Here is a 15,110-nt window from a genome sequence, read left to right on the forward strand (position 1 = left end):
GCTCCCAAGGCGTTCGGGGGGTCCCTGTGTCCCCCCCTGTCCCCTGCTGGTGGGTGAGGAGTAATTGCTCTCCTAGTGAGAGGCCTCCTGACGGCTTGGGGGTTTGAAACCTTTACCCCCAACCGCTCGTCATATTTGTCCAGCCTTCTTACTGTTTTTATTGCTGTCGAGCTCCTGGTCAAAAACGCTCTGTCCTTCATTCTGATCAAAGACCCCCATTTCCTAGGTCCCTCTCAATGTGGCTCATATGTTCCAATGTCCCTCCTTCCTCCCAAACCCATGTGTGGTGTCTTCTGTGTACCCCTTTTTACTTTCTTTTCCTAAAAAATTATTTTTTAAATATTGTGGGACTCAAAAGTATGTAACAATTGTACATGATCTTCACATAACTTTCAAAGCTATATAGACGGTTGCAACTTTGAGATTACAGCAGACATGTATTTTGAGTCATGAGTTCCTGAACACTCTACAGGACATACTGTGAATATAAACAGTGTACTGTTTAGATGATCAAAGAAAGTCTGGGATTGTGTCTTTAAACTGAGTACTGTCGATCCAATCTCTCTCTCTCTCTACCTCTCTCTACAGAGTGGAGAAAGCATAATGGTGGAGGTAGCAGCTGGACCCTCAGACTCCTCTACACATGAAAAGGTGCGCTTGTTTTCAGCATTCCAGCGTTCCCTGTGGGTGAGGGAGGGGTCTAGTTACAATAATGTAGCGCTGACATTTGGTGCACAGTGCACTCTATTCCTCCTCTTTCAAACCAGTTCCTCTCACAGCGCAGTCAGGCGTGGATGTAATGAGGTGTAATGTAATGAGGTGTAATCTAATGTAATGAGGTATAATGTAATGTAATGAGGTATAATGTAATGTAATGAGGTGTAATGTAATCTAATGTAATGAGGTGTAATGTAATCTAATGTAATGTAATGTGTTTGCTTCAGCTTCCCATGGTGCTCAAAGTGCCTCGATTAAACTCCTCCCCCCTGGCTCTGTGTGACCGGCCCTTCTCCCTGCTGGGCTTCGGCGATGTCCTGGTACCAGGTAATGCATTCTCTGACCTTTGACCTCTGTTAGCTATACTAAACTTTGATCTCTATTGCCTATACTCAAACGTATACCTACCTACTGCTTTCACTGTCTACAACTGCCCTACACTGTAATCATAACTACCAACCTCATACTACAGTCTACCCGTATAACTGTATGATAGCATGTACAATAGTGCTGTATATACGTGCATATATATATATATATATATATACATATACATATACGTGTTAGTGCTGTCAGGCGATACATTTTTATTATCTAATTAATTACAGGATTTGTAATTAATTAATCGCATTTTTATCACATAACCATTTTATGCCTGATATTTTATATATATTTTTTTTTATCCACCTTTTCTCCCATTTTCTATATTTTTCTCCCATCCCAATTTCGTATCATCCAATTCAACCCTCCCCTGTCACGAACGCTGTTTCTTGCCTCCCACAAGCCGGCTGCAATGTGGACTAAGTCATACATAGCACAAGTCCCCTCCGGTACTTGAGGTAACAGCAGTCGCATCTTTTCACCTGCGCAGCTCGATCTCTCAGTGGCGAGGAGTAACGTGTGGGAGGCTCACGCTGCCCCCGACACTTCCTGATTCTACTGCGCAGGCGCACCAACCGACCTGTAGGAGTCACTGTCCACAACGCCCGATCCCCACCCATCAGTTTCCCACCCTCTAATACTGCCAATTGTATTAGTACGGACGACCAGCCAAACTGAAAACAATGTGGAGAGTGTCTCCACATTGGTGGCGAGTGCCTTGCCCACTACACCACCTAGCCGCCCTTTATGCCTGATATTCTATATGCTATAATCATATTTCAAATTGCATGTGTCCGGATGGCAGAATTCAGTACTGTATCTACAAAACCTTCTGTTTAATCATCTTCCATTTATTCATTTGCTTAGATTTTTCAGGTCTGGTCAATTTGAGCATGGTGTTATTCACAGTCAAAGATAAAAAAAAGAATTTATTGATATTCTCATTTGGTTCATTACAATTTACTCAAGCCTAGTAACAGATACAGTATTTATTTCTGACACTGGGAATACATTCCCTGAGATCCATAGATGTCCCTAGAATCAGATACCAACAACATGCAAATGGACCATATTTAAAAAAAAGTCTGTAAATGTGTATTCTACGTTCTTATGGAATGAATGAGATACATTTTTTTTTAATACATTTTGAGTTAATTTTCATAACGTGATAATTTGCTGTGTAATTAACGCGATAAACTGACAGCCCTAATACGTGTATGTTTATATAAATATCTGTCTGAATATACCTGCATATAATTCTTCTATATACCTACTTATAACCCATCTGTATGATAGCATGTACAATAATGCTGTATATACCTGCATATAATCCTTTTTACATATCTGTAAATACTATATCTATATCATTCTGTACATATGCAATTAAAATAATAATTAAATGGTGCATTTATATAGTCTTACTACTTACGCTGCTGGCCAGTATGACTTACTACCATAGTGTCTTTATACCTGTATCACTATACATACTAATAATAAAACTCATTTGCACTCTGGTTGGATGCCAAACTTCTTTTCATTGTACTGTACTTGCTGTATAATGACAAGAAATTTGAATAGAATCAAATGGACCCATCTTAAGCCCGCCCTCTTTTCTTCCCGAGGGGGGAAGCAACAGTCGTGATTGGAGGATCAAGAAAAGAGGGCGGGTTTGATATAGTTCAATTGATGCTTAACACCGGTTATCGGTTATTTTGTGTAAACGGTCTCGTGTTGTGGAGATGAAGGACACGTTAAGTATCTGGCCTACTTGGCAGCGACTTGAAGTCTTCTGTTTTGTCTCGTCTTTCCTTCAGGGCTGCTGGTAGCCTACTGCCACAGGTTTGATATCCTTACGCAGTCCTCCCGGATCTACTTTGTGGCCTGCACTATTGGTAGGTGACTGACGCGACTCAGTGAACATACAATGGGATCATTCCGGGGCCATTTGACAGTGAATTAGGCTGAAATGAGGCAGATCTGAATTAAATTTGAATGTTAATAAATGATACAATTTTCACATTATTCCCACGTCAAAATGCATTTATTGTGTTGTATTATCCGTTATAGGTGGTACCAGTAGGAAACCAGTCATTCACCTCATGTCAATAATGTTTTATTTATTTATTTTATTTACATTTGACTAGCAGTTTGGTAGTTAAATTCATATAGTGCATTGCATTTCTTTTTAGATGTTTTACTTTGAATGAAATTCCAATATGATAATTAGAACCGCCCTGTAGCTTTAACATCTCTGGTGATGAAGAGCTTTGAAAGGCTCATTCTACCTCAGCTACAGAGGGAGGTTAGTGGGCACACAGACCCACTCCAGTTTGCATACAAGCAGCAGAGAGGTGTGGATGATGCCTTGATGCAGTGATAACCCTGCTCCTGCTGCCTCACATCTACACACAGCTGGAGAAGCCCAAGTCCTTTGTCAGGATGGTATTCGTGGACTTCTCAAGTGCATTCAACACCGTGCAACCTCATCTGATGGGACAGAAACTCCTCCGGATGAATGTCAACCCCCACCTCATACTGCTCATTCTCTCCTTCCTCACAAATAGACACCAGACCGTTAGATTCAACGGCAACTACAGCTCCAACAGAACGGTATCCACCGGGGCACCACAGCCTGTCATCTCACCAGTCCTGTTCACTCTGTACACCGACGACTAGCAGCTCAGACCCTGAGATGCTATTCATCAAATTTCCTGGACCTAAACCCCAGCAAAACGAAGGAACTGCTGGTGGACTTCAGGCGTGACCCCACAACTCCCCCGGCTCTGGAGATAAATGGCCAGAAAATAGGAGTACAAATATCTTGGCACCACCATCGACCATAAGCTCACCTTCAAGACCAACACAGATAACATCCACTCCAAGTGGCAACAGCGACTGTTCTTCCTCAGGAAGATGAGGAAGTTTCAGGTCCGACAATCAATCCTGCAGGCTTTCTACAACTCCTTTGTGGAATTGATAATGTCCTTTAACATTACATCATGGTTTGGAGTGATGCGTGCCATCAACCGGAAACCTCTTGACAGGGTTGTTAAGATCAGCGGCAAGATAATTGGGAAGGACCAGGAGCCACTCAGCAGCATCCACAAGAAACGGACAGTTAAAAAGGCCTCCCAAATAGTTGAAGACAACACACACACCCTTCACACCCATTACAAACGAATGCCCTCAGGCCGTCGATACAGAGCTTCATCATTAAACAAAAGGGGCTTAGGTAGCTCCGTGCCAACCTCCATCAGACTGCTGAACACCTAGGTCTGGTGGAGGCCGGACTGCCCCCCCCCCCCTGCCACGCCCCTTTGCCCAGATAACCCCTTGAGTGCCAGCGCTTTAGTCAATGGGAGGTCGGGGATATTTGCGAACGCTTAAACTATATCTTAAATTATGGCTATGGGTCTAAAACACCCCTCGCTTATCAATGACTTGCTTGCAGTCAACATGTACGAAACAGATTGTTTTTTCATTGGTACATTTCCGCTTTATACCGGTTTGAATACAAGTATAGTTTCGGAGAGTTCTAGTAATTTCAGAGAAATTCCGCGATAATAGCCCTTTAGTGGAATACACAAAACACGTTGTAATTTTTCGGCTGATTTATGAATCGTTTTCAAATAAACGCTAGATTATCGATAGTATATGTGTATTTATGCACGCTAGAGAAGCGGGCTGAAAAATCTATTATCCATGACCTGGTCAGCGCTAACGTCATACACGCACGCACACACACACACACACACACACACAGAAACGTTGTGATCGCTATGAAAAAAACATCTTATTAACCCAATACTGGTAAAATAGAGTCCTTACCTTACATCAGATGTTCTGCAAAAAGATTAATCCAATTCCTGATCGCCATTCCAAATATTGATCGCATTTATTGATCCAACGTTATAGTCTGAAACACATAGTCAAAAGCTGCTCCGAGCCTCCCCAGTGAATGTGGTAACAGACACTGCTTGCCAGAGATGGGCTGGACTTTTTTTCTGATGCACATGGCCACTCAATCCAATCCAATGATGTGCATTACCATCCGGGAGACGATAGGAGGCAGTATTTGCCCTTTTCGAGCTCAGAGCCATTCCCAATGATAACATCAGGCTGGATGGATGAAAAATGAATGGATATCGCTAATAAAAGAAATAACGATTAAATAACGAGAACTCGTCATTGGCACTCAACGCATGGCGAGTTAGGACTAGAAATCTCGTATGAGTACATTTTACAGTATAATGAATGGGGATTTCGCTAGGTAACATAAGGTGCATTAGATAATAATTTTTATAATAATAATAATTCATTTATTTTGTATAGCGCTTTTCAAATACCTGAATTCGCTTTTATGTAGAGTAATCATTAAAAAAAATAGGAGCTTTTAGAAAGGTGCAGAATAAAAGTATTGCTTTTCCCCCCAAAATGATTGATTAACACATTGGACGCCAGACCCGAGATAAGTCGGGTTAACTCGCCATCGCTTGAGCGCCAAACCCGAGAAAAGTCGGGTTTTGGTCGTTATTTATTTTATTCGCTATTTCCATTCATAATCCATCGAGGGAGCCTGATGTTATCATTGGGAATGGGTCTGATATTGCAAACGTCCAATACCGCCGCCTAACGCCTTGCGGCCGGTATTGCACATCCTTGGAATCTCTCTGGCTTGGCCTGTACGTCGATCTAAAAAGTCCGGTCCGGATTTTCCTTGTCTGGCAGGAGTAACGTTTATAACACATGGATTGGGGAGAATCAAGCACCGCCGGTTCATGTTCTTTGGTGGATTATGTTGGCAACACTATCAACATCAATACTTGGAATGGCGATCAGATAATTGGAATATTCTTTTTGCAGTACATCCTAGTCAAGGTAAGTGCTATATGGTATCAATCTTGCGTTGATCCAATAATTCCTTCCCTGCGATCAGAGCGTGTCTCTGTAATGTACTGTGTAACATATTCTGTTGGTGACGATCGAAGCATAGAAACCCCCCCCCACCCTTTTATGCATGCATGATGAAACATAATACCGATAATATAGCATTGATTTCAGATTGATTGTTGATCCAGGCGAGGAATGGCACGGTTTCTAGTGAATGCACTAGAGTCGACGCTGCTTAGTGGCATTTCCTGGGATTACACAGAATTACTCTAAAACTATACTCATATTCACCACGGTATAAAACGGGACTGTATGGATGAAACAATTATTTCTTTTTCACAAATTGAACGATAGATACTCGATGTCAAATGGGCAATAGTTTTATATCCATAGCTACAGGATGTATTAATGTGACCTGACCCTCTACTTCCTCTGGTCTCTGTTCCAGCCTATAGCTGATGATGGGGAACAGGATGTATTAATGTGACCTAACCCTCTACTTCCTCTGGTCTCTCCAGCCTACGGGATCGGCCTGCTGATCACCTTCGTGGCGCTGGCCGTGATGCAGATGGGCCAGCCGGCCTTGCTCTACCTGGTGCCTTGCACTCTGCTCACCTGCCTGGCGGTGGCACTGTGGCGTAGGGAGCTGCCCCAGTTCTGGACAGGAAGTGGATTTGTGGTGAATACCTGTTTGATATGAGTGCCTACCGTGGAGTGAAAAAGCACTTTTAATCCCCCCCCCCCTCCCCTCAAAACAAAGCACAATTCTAGAGTTAACGCGCACAGTAAAGTAGAATTTCAAGTTGAGTACATTTTTAATTTTTTTAATTTTTTAAAACCAGTTCCAACCCGTTCCAACTGCCTCTTTCTGTTCTTGCTGTCCCCCCCCCCCCCCCCCCCTCCTTCCATCGCCGCTCCGCCCCCCTTTTTTAATGACTGTGGGTGTGGTCTAGTCTGGCGCTGAGGGCTCAGCTGTCTGTGAATGTCGATGCAGGTATCTCATCCTTGCTTCTATCTCTTCCTTCCACACTGCCATTACAACATCCTGCTCATGTTCAAGGTTCCTTTTAGAGTTTTAATTGATTTATTCATTAATTTTTTTGTTTGTATTTTGTTTCCATTCTTCTGTGTACATGCATCAATGCTAGCTAGCCTAGTAACCATACTAGTGGATACTAGTGGGGTAAAACCTCAGGCTTTACCACGATTTGAAACCTTAAAAGGGATACTTCTGATTGAGCCGTATTTCTTGCCTAGCAATACGGTTGTTGATTGGTAGAGACCGCAGAGTCCTCAGCACAATCCATGTTGTTCCTCATGCTAGCTCCAGATACTTAGTCAGCTTGATCCATGTTGTTCCTCATGCTAGCTCCAGATACTTAGTCAGCTTGATCCATGTTGTTCCTCATGCTAGCTCCAGATACTTAGTCAGCTTGATCCATGTTGTTCCTCATGCTAGCTCCAGATACTTAGTCGGCTTGATCCATGTTGTTCCTCATGCTAGCTCCAGATACTTAGTCAGCTTGATCCATGTTGTTCCTCATGCTAGCTCCAGATACTTAGTCAGCTTGATCCATGTTGTTCCTCATGCTAGCTCCAGATACTTAGTCAGCTTGATCCATGTTGTTCCTCATGCTAGCTCCAGATACTTAGTCAGCTTGATCCATGTTGTTCCTCATGCTAGCTCCAGATACTTAGTCGGCACAATCCATGTTGTTCCTCATGTTAGCTCCAGATACTTAGTCGGCTTGATCCATGTTGTTCCTCATGCTAGCTCCAGATACTTAGTCGGCTTGGAGATACAGGAGCGCGACCCCCATTGACTTTGTATTGGTTTGTGGCTAATCATTCATATGGTCGGTTGTTCCTCATGCTAGCTCCAGATACTTACTCAGGCGTGACCCCCATTGACTTTGTATTGGTTTGTGGCTAATCATTCATATGGTCGGTTGTTCCTCATGCTAGCTCCAGATACTTACTCAGGCGTGACCCCCATTGACTTTGTATTGGTTTGTGGCTAATCATTCATATGGTCGGTTGTTCCTCATGCTAGCTCCAGATACTTACTCAGGCGTGACCCCCATTGACTTTGTATTGGTTTGTGGCTAATCATCCAGAGATATACTCACTATATATCCAGAGGAACAGCATGGGTTGTGGTGAGAAAGGACTTCACCGGTCAACAACACCATTGGTAAGTAGGAAATAGGGCTAGTGGTAAAAAAGAAAAGGGAACTATCCCTTTAAAGCAGCGATATTTGGTCAAATCGCACATTTTGCTTCCATTCAGTACCATATGGTCGGTATGATACGAGACACACTGATCAACATTTCTATCAAGTCACTAACGTACAGCTGAAATTCGGTTTGGGAGTGCAATTCTATTATTAAGCTCTGCTTAACACTCAAATGACAAACCTGACGCACAATTCCTTTGAATCTGTTTTTTTTAAAAGAGCAAAAAAAAATCACATTTGTTTTACGATATTAGTGATCTGAATCAATATATACATACTATATATTGCATTGATTGTATTGAATCTATATCAGGGTATCTGCGGGGTATTAAAAAGTATTACATTTAATTTGCACAGGTATTACATTGTTCGGGAGATGAAACAATATTAAATATATGAACTGTTTTTTGTATTGAAGTCGTTGTTTTTTGCGGGGCTACCGGGAGCTTGGTGCGTCTGGCGAGAGCTTGTATGGAACGCATACATCATTTAAATTGGCGCACAAGTGCAGCCGCCAGTTCAGTGTCGCTATGTGTTTTGTTTTTTTGCTAGTATAGTCGTGAAATTGTTATTACATTTAGCTCTACGTGGTATTAAAAAGGTCTTGCATGTAACTTGTTGAAACCTGCAGATACCCTGTATGTATTGTTACACCCATAACAGATACAGTGACAAGTAGACTAGTCAATCTTCCCTTCCCTGTCATTCGGTAGATATTGATACTGCTCTGTAGCGTTGGTAGCATGTTTCTATGTACTGCTTTGGAGCGACTCAGGCAGCCTGGGGATTTCTTCTAAGATGTCATCTCTGCTTTGTGTTTCTGAGGTGTTCTCTAGCAGTCTACTACAGTAATACCTCTGACAACAAATACCTGGCCAATCAGTATACAGTAATATCTCCGACAACAAATACCTGGCCAGTCAGTATACAGTAATATCTGACAACAAATACCTGGCCAGTCAGTATACAGTAATATCTCCGACAACAAATACCTGGCCAGTCAGTATACAGTAATATCTGACAACAAATACCTGGCCAGTCAGTATACAGTAATACCTCTGACAACAAATACCTGGCCAGTCAGTATACAGTAATACCTCTGACAACAAATACCTGGCCAGTCAGTATACAGTAATATCTGACAACAAATACCTGGCCAGTCAGTATACAGTAATATCTCTGACAACAAATACCTGGCCAGTCAGTATACAGTAATATATGACAACAAATACCTGGCCAGGCAGTATACAGTAATACCTCTGACAACAAATACCTGGCCAGGCAGTATACAGTAATACTTCTGACAACAAAAACAAAGGGTATTGCACATAAATAGGCACTTCAGAATCTGAAGTTCAGATACTCCTTCAGAACGTTGATCGACTCAGCTGACCTGACAATAAATCAAAATGACACCATTCACCATCGTAGCCTATAATCACAGCATTGCATTGGCCTATCAATCGGTTTTAATAAACAAACAGTAGCATGTGCATCTTTTTTTTTTTATCCACTTTTTCTCCCATTTTCTATATTTTTCTCCCATCCCAATTTCGTATCATCCAATTCAACCCTCCCCTGTCACGAACGCTGTTTCTTGCCTCCCACAAGCCGGCTGCAATGTGGACTAAGTCATACATAGCACAAGTCCCCTCCGGTACTTGAGGTAACAGCAGTCGCATCTTTTCACCTGCGCAGCTCGATCTCTCAGTGGCGAGGAGTAACGTGTGGGAAGCTCACGCTGCCCCCGACACTTCCTGATTCTACTGCGCAGGCGCACCAACCGACCTGTAGGAGTCGCTGTCCACAACGCCCGATCCCCACCCATCAGTTTCCCACCCCCTAATACGGCCAATGTGTATTAGTACGGACGACCAGCTAAACTGAAAGCAAATGTGGAGCGCTGGGCTCGAACAGCCGAGCCCAGCGTCTCCAGATTTCGTGGCGAGCGCCTTGCCCACTACGCCACGTAGCCGCCCTAGTAGCATGTGCATCTTTTAGATCAATTAGGCTATGAAAATTAGGCTGCCTCGGGGAGCTCCAGTAGCTCACCGCGTACCTCGAACGCTATTTCGGCGTCGGGGACAACCGTGCGCGTCACGGATCTGGGGTAGCGAGTTCGACTCCCGGACTAGCCGTATTTTCTCAGAGTGTCTTTCCCCCCATCTATACCCCATTCAACCTGTTTCTGTCGGTCATACTTGACCAGAAAAAGCGATAAACGCGAAAAGAACCAGCTGACTGGTCAAAGTTTAAAAAAAAAGAAAAGAAAATTAGGCTGCCTCTAAATATAAAAAGGAATTAAATAAGAATGGTTTGCTTCAATAAAAAAAAAGTATTTATAAAAAATAAAAGAAAATGTAATCTTTTTTTAAATGATATATAAAAAACAAATTCAAGTCTGACATGAAAATCGAATGTGGAGACTGGCATCGACTATTCTATTCTAACTCATCCCTAATCCGTATACAGTAATACCTCCGACAACAAATACCTGGCCAATCAGTATACAGTAATACCTGACAACAAATACCTTGGCCAATCAAAGCTCATTTATTGGAGCAGAGCTCAGTTCTACTTGTGAACAGAGGAATGACTATGATTTTTTTTCGTCTTTTGTTTCACGCGTGTCTCTTTGGTGTCTCTTTTGTTCTTCGTCGTCAAGTGTTTTGTCAGACACTCACTTCACATGTATCTCATTGCAATGCTTTTCTTTCCCCCTTCTTTTGATTTGTCCCCTGCAGCCTGCCATAGTGCTCGCACCAATCAACTGTACACAAACTCCTCCCCCGCTGCCGCCGCCGTCCACAGAGAAGGCCCTGACCGACCCTGAGCCACAGAGCACAGTGGCCCCCCCTCAGAGCGAGGGCCCGCCCCCGTACTCTGCTCTGGACCCGCCCCCTTCAGAGAGAGAGGAAAACAAATCTGAATAAGAAAAAAAAGAAAAGGACTACTAGTAGCGGCATTTTCTATTTCATTTCATGTTTTATTTTTTATTATAATTTTTTTTACATAACGTCTCAATCGAACTCGTGTCGGTTGGTAAAGGACATTTTAAAAGGCACTTGGTGTGAAGGACGAGCCGAGAACATCCACACAGGGCTGGACTGACGGGGACACTGAGGGAGAAGCCGCTGGTCACGTGATCAACGAGCTCAACCACTCCTCTATGACTACACCGCCTCCACCCACTCCCTGCTCCACCCGCTCCTCTGACTACACCGCCTCCACGACCCCACCCTCTCCCTGCTCCACCCGCTCCTCTGACTACACCGCCTCCACGACCCCACCCTCTCCCTGCTCCTCTCTGACTACACCACCTCCACGACCCCACCCTCTCCCTGCTCCACCCGCTCCTCTGACTACACCGCCTCCACGACCCCACCCTCTCCCTGCTCCTCTCTGACTACACCGCCTCCACGACCCCACCCTCTCCCTGCTCCTCTCTGACTACACCACCTCCACGACCCCACCCTCTCCCTGCTCCACCCGCTCCTCTGACTACACCGCCTCCACGACCCCACCCTCTCCCTGCTCCTCTCTGACTACACCGCCTCCACGACCCCACCCTCTCCCTGCTCCTCTCTGACTACACCACCTCCACGACCCCACCCTCTCCCTGCTCCTCTCTGACTACACCGCCTCCACGACCCCACCCTCTCCCTGCTCCTCTCTGACTACACCGCCTCCACGACCCCACCCTCTCCCTGCTCCACCCGCTCCTCTGACTACACCGCCTCCACGACCCCACCCTCTCCCTGCTCCTCTCTGACTACACCGCCTCCACGACCCCACCCTCTCCCTGCTCCTCTCTGACTACACCGCCTCCACGACCCCACCCTCTCCCTGCTCCTCTCTGACTACACCGCCTCCACGACCCCACCCTCTCCCTGCTCCTCTCTGACTACACCGCCTCCACGACCCCACCCTCTCCCTGCTCCTCTCTGACTACACCGCCTCCACGACCCCACCCTCTCCCTGCTCCACCTGCTCCTCTCAGACTACACCTGTTCCACCCAGACTACACCGCCTCCACGCCCCCCACCCGTCGCTCGTTTGGTCGACTAACTGGAAGAAGGGACTGAAACGCGGACATGTGGAAGCGACTAAACTAAACCACCATTCCACTCAGCAGAGACCTCTCCCTCCAATACATTAAACACACCCCCCCCCCCTCTCTGTTAACTCCATCAATCTAGCCAGTGTTATGTTACATGAGAACGATCATGGCTGAAGAAGTTCATACTCTTTAAAAAATGTGGTGCTATCGTGGTTATTTCACTGAGCCAAAAAGGTATCAGTTTTTTTTGTACCTAAAGCATTATTAGGTATTCTCCTTTTCTCCTACCTTTGGATATATTTTGTTTTGCATGCTATAAGTTTGGTTTTTAAACATATTCTAAATACAGTGTGTGATCTATGTTCTATACTGTACAGGCGGAGCGACGGATACAATGTTGCCCTGCACATTTTTCTTTTTAGAAATGTTTTACTCCAGTAGATTTCTTTTGTTACATCATTTTGTCTTAAAAGAAATGTGGTTTTGGCCTTAACTGTGTCCATGGTTGGAGATAGTATGTGTTTGTGTAAAAATGACTATTGAAAAACACGAGTACTGTTACTCAAAACAATGTGCTGCAGCTTGACATGCGTCTGAGCAGCAGAGGAGTGAATGGCTGATCTGTGACCAGTGGTCCTGAACTCTTAGTTAAATTTGTATTCAACATTTGCACAATATTCTTACTTGACGAGGCTGATGAGTCATGGTGCACCGATACCACTTTTTTGCTGAAGTAAAAGTATTGAGTACTTAAGGTGCTGCTATAGGTAACACTTTTGTAGAGTAATCTTAAAAAAAAGTTTTTAGAAGGTGCGGAATAAAAGTATCCCCCCCCCCCCCAAAAAAAACTATTAATGAATGAAGTTATCATTTAAAAAAAAAAAAAACTTGCGGATCCAAAATGAATGTTTACATGTTTCAGCCATGTTGTCCCCCAGGTGGAATGTACCCGATTGGATAAATGACAACTGCTGGTGCTCTAGTGCAACATCTAGTAGCTGAATCTTATCTATAGCACCTTTCATTTTGAGTACTCAATGATACCAAGTACCGAAAAACGATATTAATCGTGTTCGACTGCATTTCTTATCAAATCCCAACCTCCCATGTCTTATTTTGTGATGGAATTGACAAACTGTCATTATCGTCACATATGTTTTTGTGCTAGTACTCAGTTCTTGGTATCTGTAGCTGTCCATCGATACCGGGTACGAGTATATTAGCCTGGTATCGGTGCACCTCTTCTAACATGACTATGTTGGTTCATTCTTGTCTCTATATCCGTTTACCCATCAGATTTGAAGAAACTGAAGTTAATGGCATCAATGTATATGGTATTCCTTAAGCTTTATTTTTTTATTTTATTTTTTACCTTTGTTCCTTTGTGACCCAAAGATTTTTCATTTGTAACATACTGTATGGTGCAATATACTTCATGCTCTTAGTCAAATGGGTATAGAATAGATACGTTCCAGTAGGAAGAAGGTCCAGGATTATAGATCTGTGATTTCTTTGGTTCTTTCAGTTCTAATGCTCATTATCAAAAATTTTAAGGTGAAAGAGCTTAGTCTCAAGAGGTGAAAGAAAGCAGCCGACTTGTCTGGGTGAGTGTCGTCCTCACTCATTCAACAGAGCACAATGTTTTCCGGGATGAGATTATTCACCAGTATAATGCTAGTTTGATGTCACCAAGTGGGTTTTTAGTGCCTCTGTTGAGGACTTGAGTATAATAAAGAAACTATGTATTCGACTACGTGGTGTTTATTTATTATGGTGTCTTTAAGGTATAAGTTTACAACAAGTTTTTTTTCTTGTGAAAGTTACTGGGGTTAGCTTCTGCAGGGCAGTATAGTTACTGCAGTTAGCTTCTGCAGGGCAGTATAGTTACTGCAGTTAGCTTCTGCAGGGCAGTATAGTTACTGCGGTTAGCTTCTGCAGGGCAGTATAGTTATTGTAGTTAGCTCCTGCAGGGCAGTATAGTTACTGGGGTTAGCTTCTGCAGGCCAGTATAGTTACTGCGGTTAGCTTCTGCAGGCCAGTATAGTTACTGGGGTTAGCTTCTGCAGGCCAGTATAGTTACTGCGGTTAGCTTCTGCAGGCCAGTATAGTTACTGCGGTTAGCTTCTGCAGGCCAGTAGCCTATAGTAGGTTAAATATAAACTAGTTTTGCTTAACATTGTGGAAGTGACTTGAACAAGTTCTCATCAACTCAACAGGGCCCTCTGAAAAACAAAACCACCAATGTTAAGTGTTTTCTCACTGGCGCACAGTATGATTTGGCCTTTTGCTGTGGTTTGGGGCAAACTGTTGGCTTTGAAATTCCATTCAGTCCGGTCTTCCAGTCGGTCGACTGGCGTTTAAACGCCAGCCTCACAAAGAGACTCCTGTAGCTTCATAAAGGGACACAAGTCGGTCACTCGGAGTAGAGCGCTGTGGAAGAATATCATAGTTCCACATCTCTGACCTCCAGCTCGCATGTTTCCCAAAGACTCGTTAGAACGTCCCTTTAAATCACAGAGTAGAGCCAACATTTGAATAAGCCCAGACTCCTTTCAGGGGGAGTGAGCGCATGGATGACAGACTGAGCTGTACGAGCGAGGGCTCTGGTGCTGTCTGAACAGGCTGTGGTGCTGTCTGAACAGGCTGTGGTGCTGTCTGAACGGGCCCTGGTGCTGTCTGAACAGGCTGTGGTGCCGTCTGAACGGGCCCTGGTGCTGTCTGAACAGGCTGTGGTGCTGTCTGAACGGGCCCTGGTGCTGTCTGAACGGGCCCTGGTGCTGTCTGAACAGGCCCTAGTAGATCATGTCACATTAGCTCCGCAGCAC

The 15,110-nt window shown here is 44.1% G+C and overlaps 1 protein-coding gene across 1 annotated transcript; it reads left to right on the top strand.

Moving 5' to 3' along the window:
• Nucleotides 1–592: 592 nt before the first annotated feature.
• Nucleotides 593–11,520, top strand: LOC311239525 (signal peptide peptidase-like 2B). Its single transcript, XM_084327846.1, has 5 exons — nt 593–651; nt 945–1,044; nt 2,913–2,990; nt 6,507–6,667; nt 10,970–11,520. Exons 1-5 carry the CDS (start codon nt 604–606, stop codon nt 11,156–11,158), a joined length of 576 nt encoding a protein of 191 aa, XP_084183972.1. The 5' UTR covers nt 593–603; the 3' UTR covers nt 11,159–11,520.
• The last annotated feature ends 3,590 nt before the right edge of the window (nt 11,521–15,110 follow it).

The sequence above is a fragment of the Notolepis coatsorum genome (genome assembly GCF_963971535.1).
Source record: "Notolepis coatsorum genome assembly, chromosome: 13".
Lineage (NCBI taxonomy): Eukaryota > Metazoa > Chordata > Actinopteri > Aulopiformes > Paralepididae > Notolepis > Notolepis coatsorum.

What these genes read in the sequence shown, in the direction of transcription:
- LOC311239525 (XM_084327846.1), top strand. Translation starts at nt 604, where the DNA reads ATGGTGGAGGTAGCAGCTGGACCCTCAGACTCCTCTACACATGAAAAG. An exon ending in ACTCCTCTACACATGAAAAG is followed by an intron (nt 652 to 944) that starts GTGCGCTTGTTT and finishes TGTTTGCTTCAG; the next exon opens with CTTCCCATGGTGCTCAAAGT. An exon ending in CGGCGATGTCCTGGTACCAG is followed by an intron (nt 1,045 to 2,912) that starts GTAATGCATTCT and finishes TCTTTCCTTCAG; the next exon opens with GGCTGCTGGTAGCCTACTGC.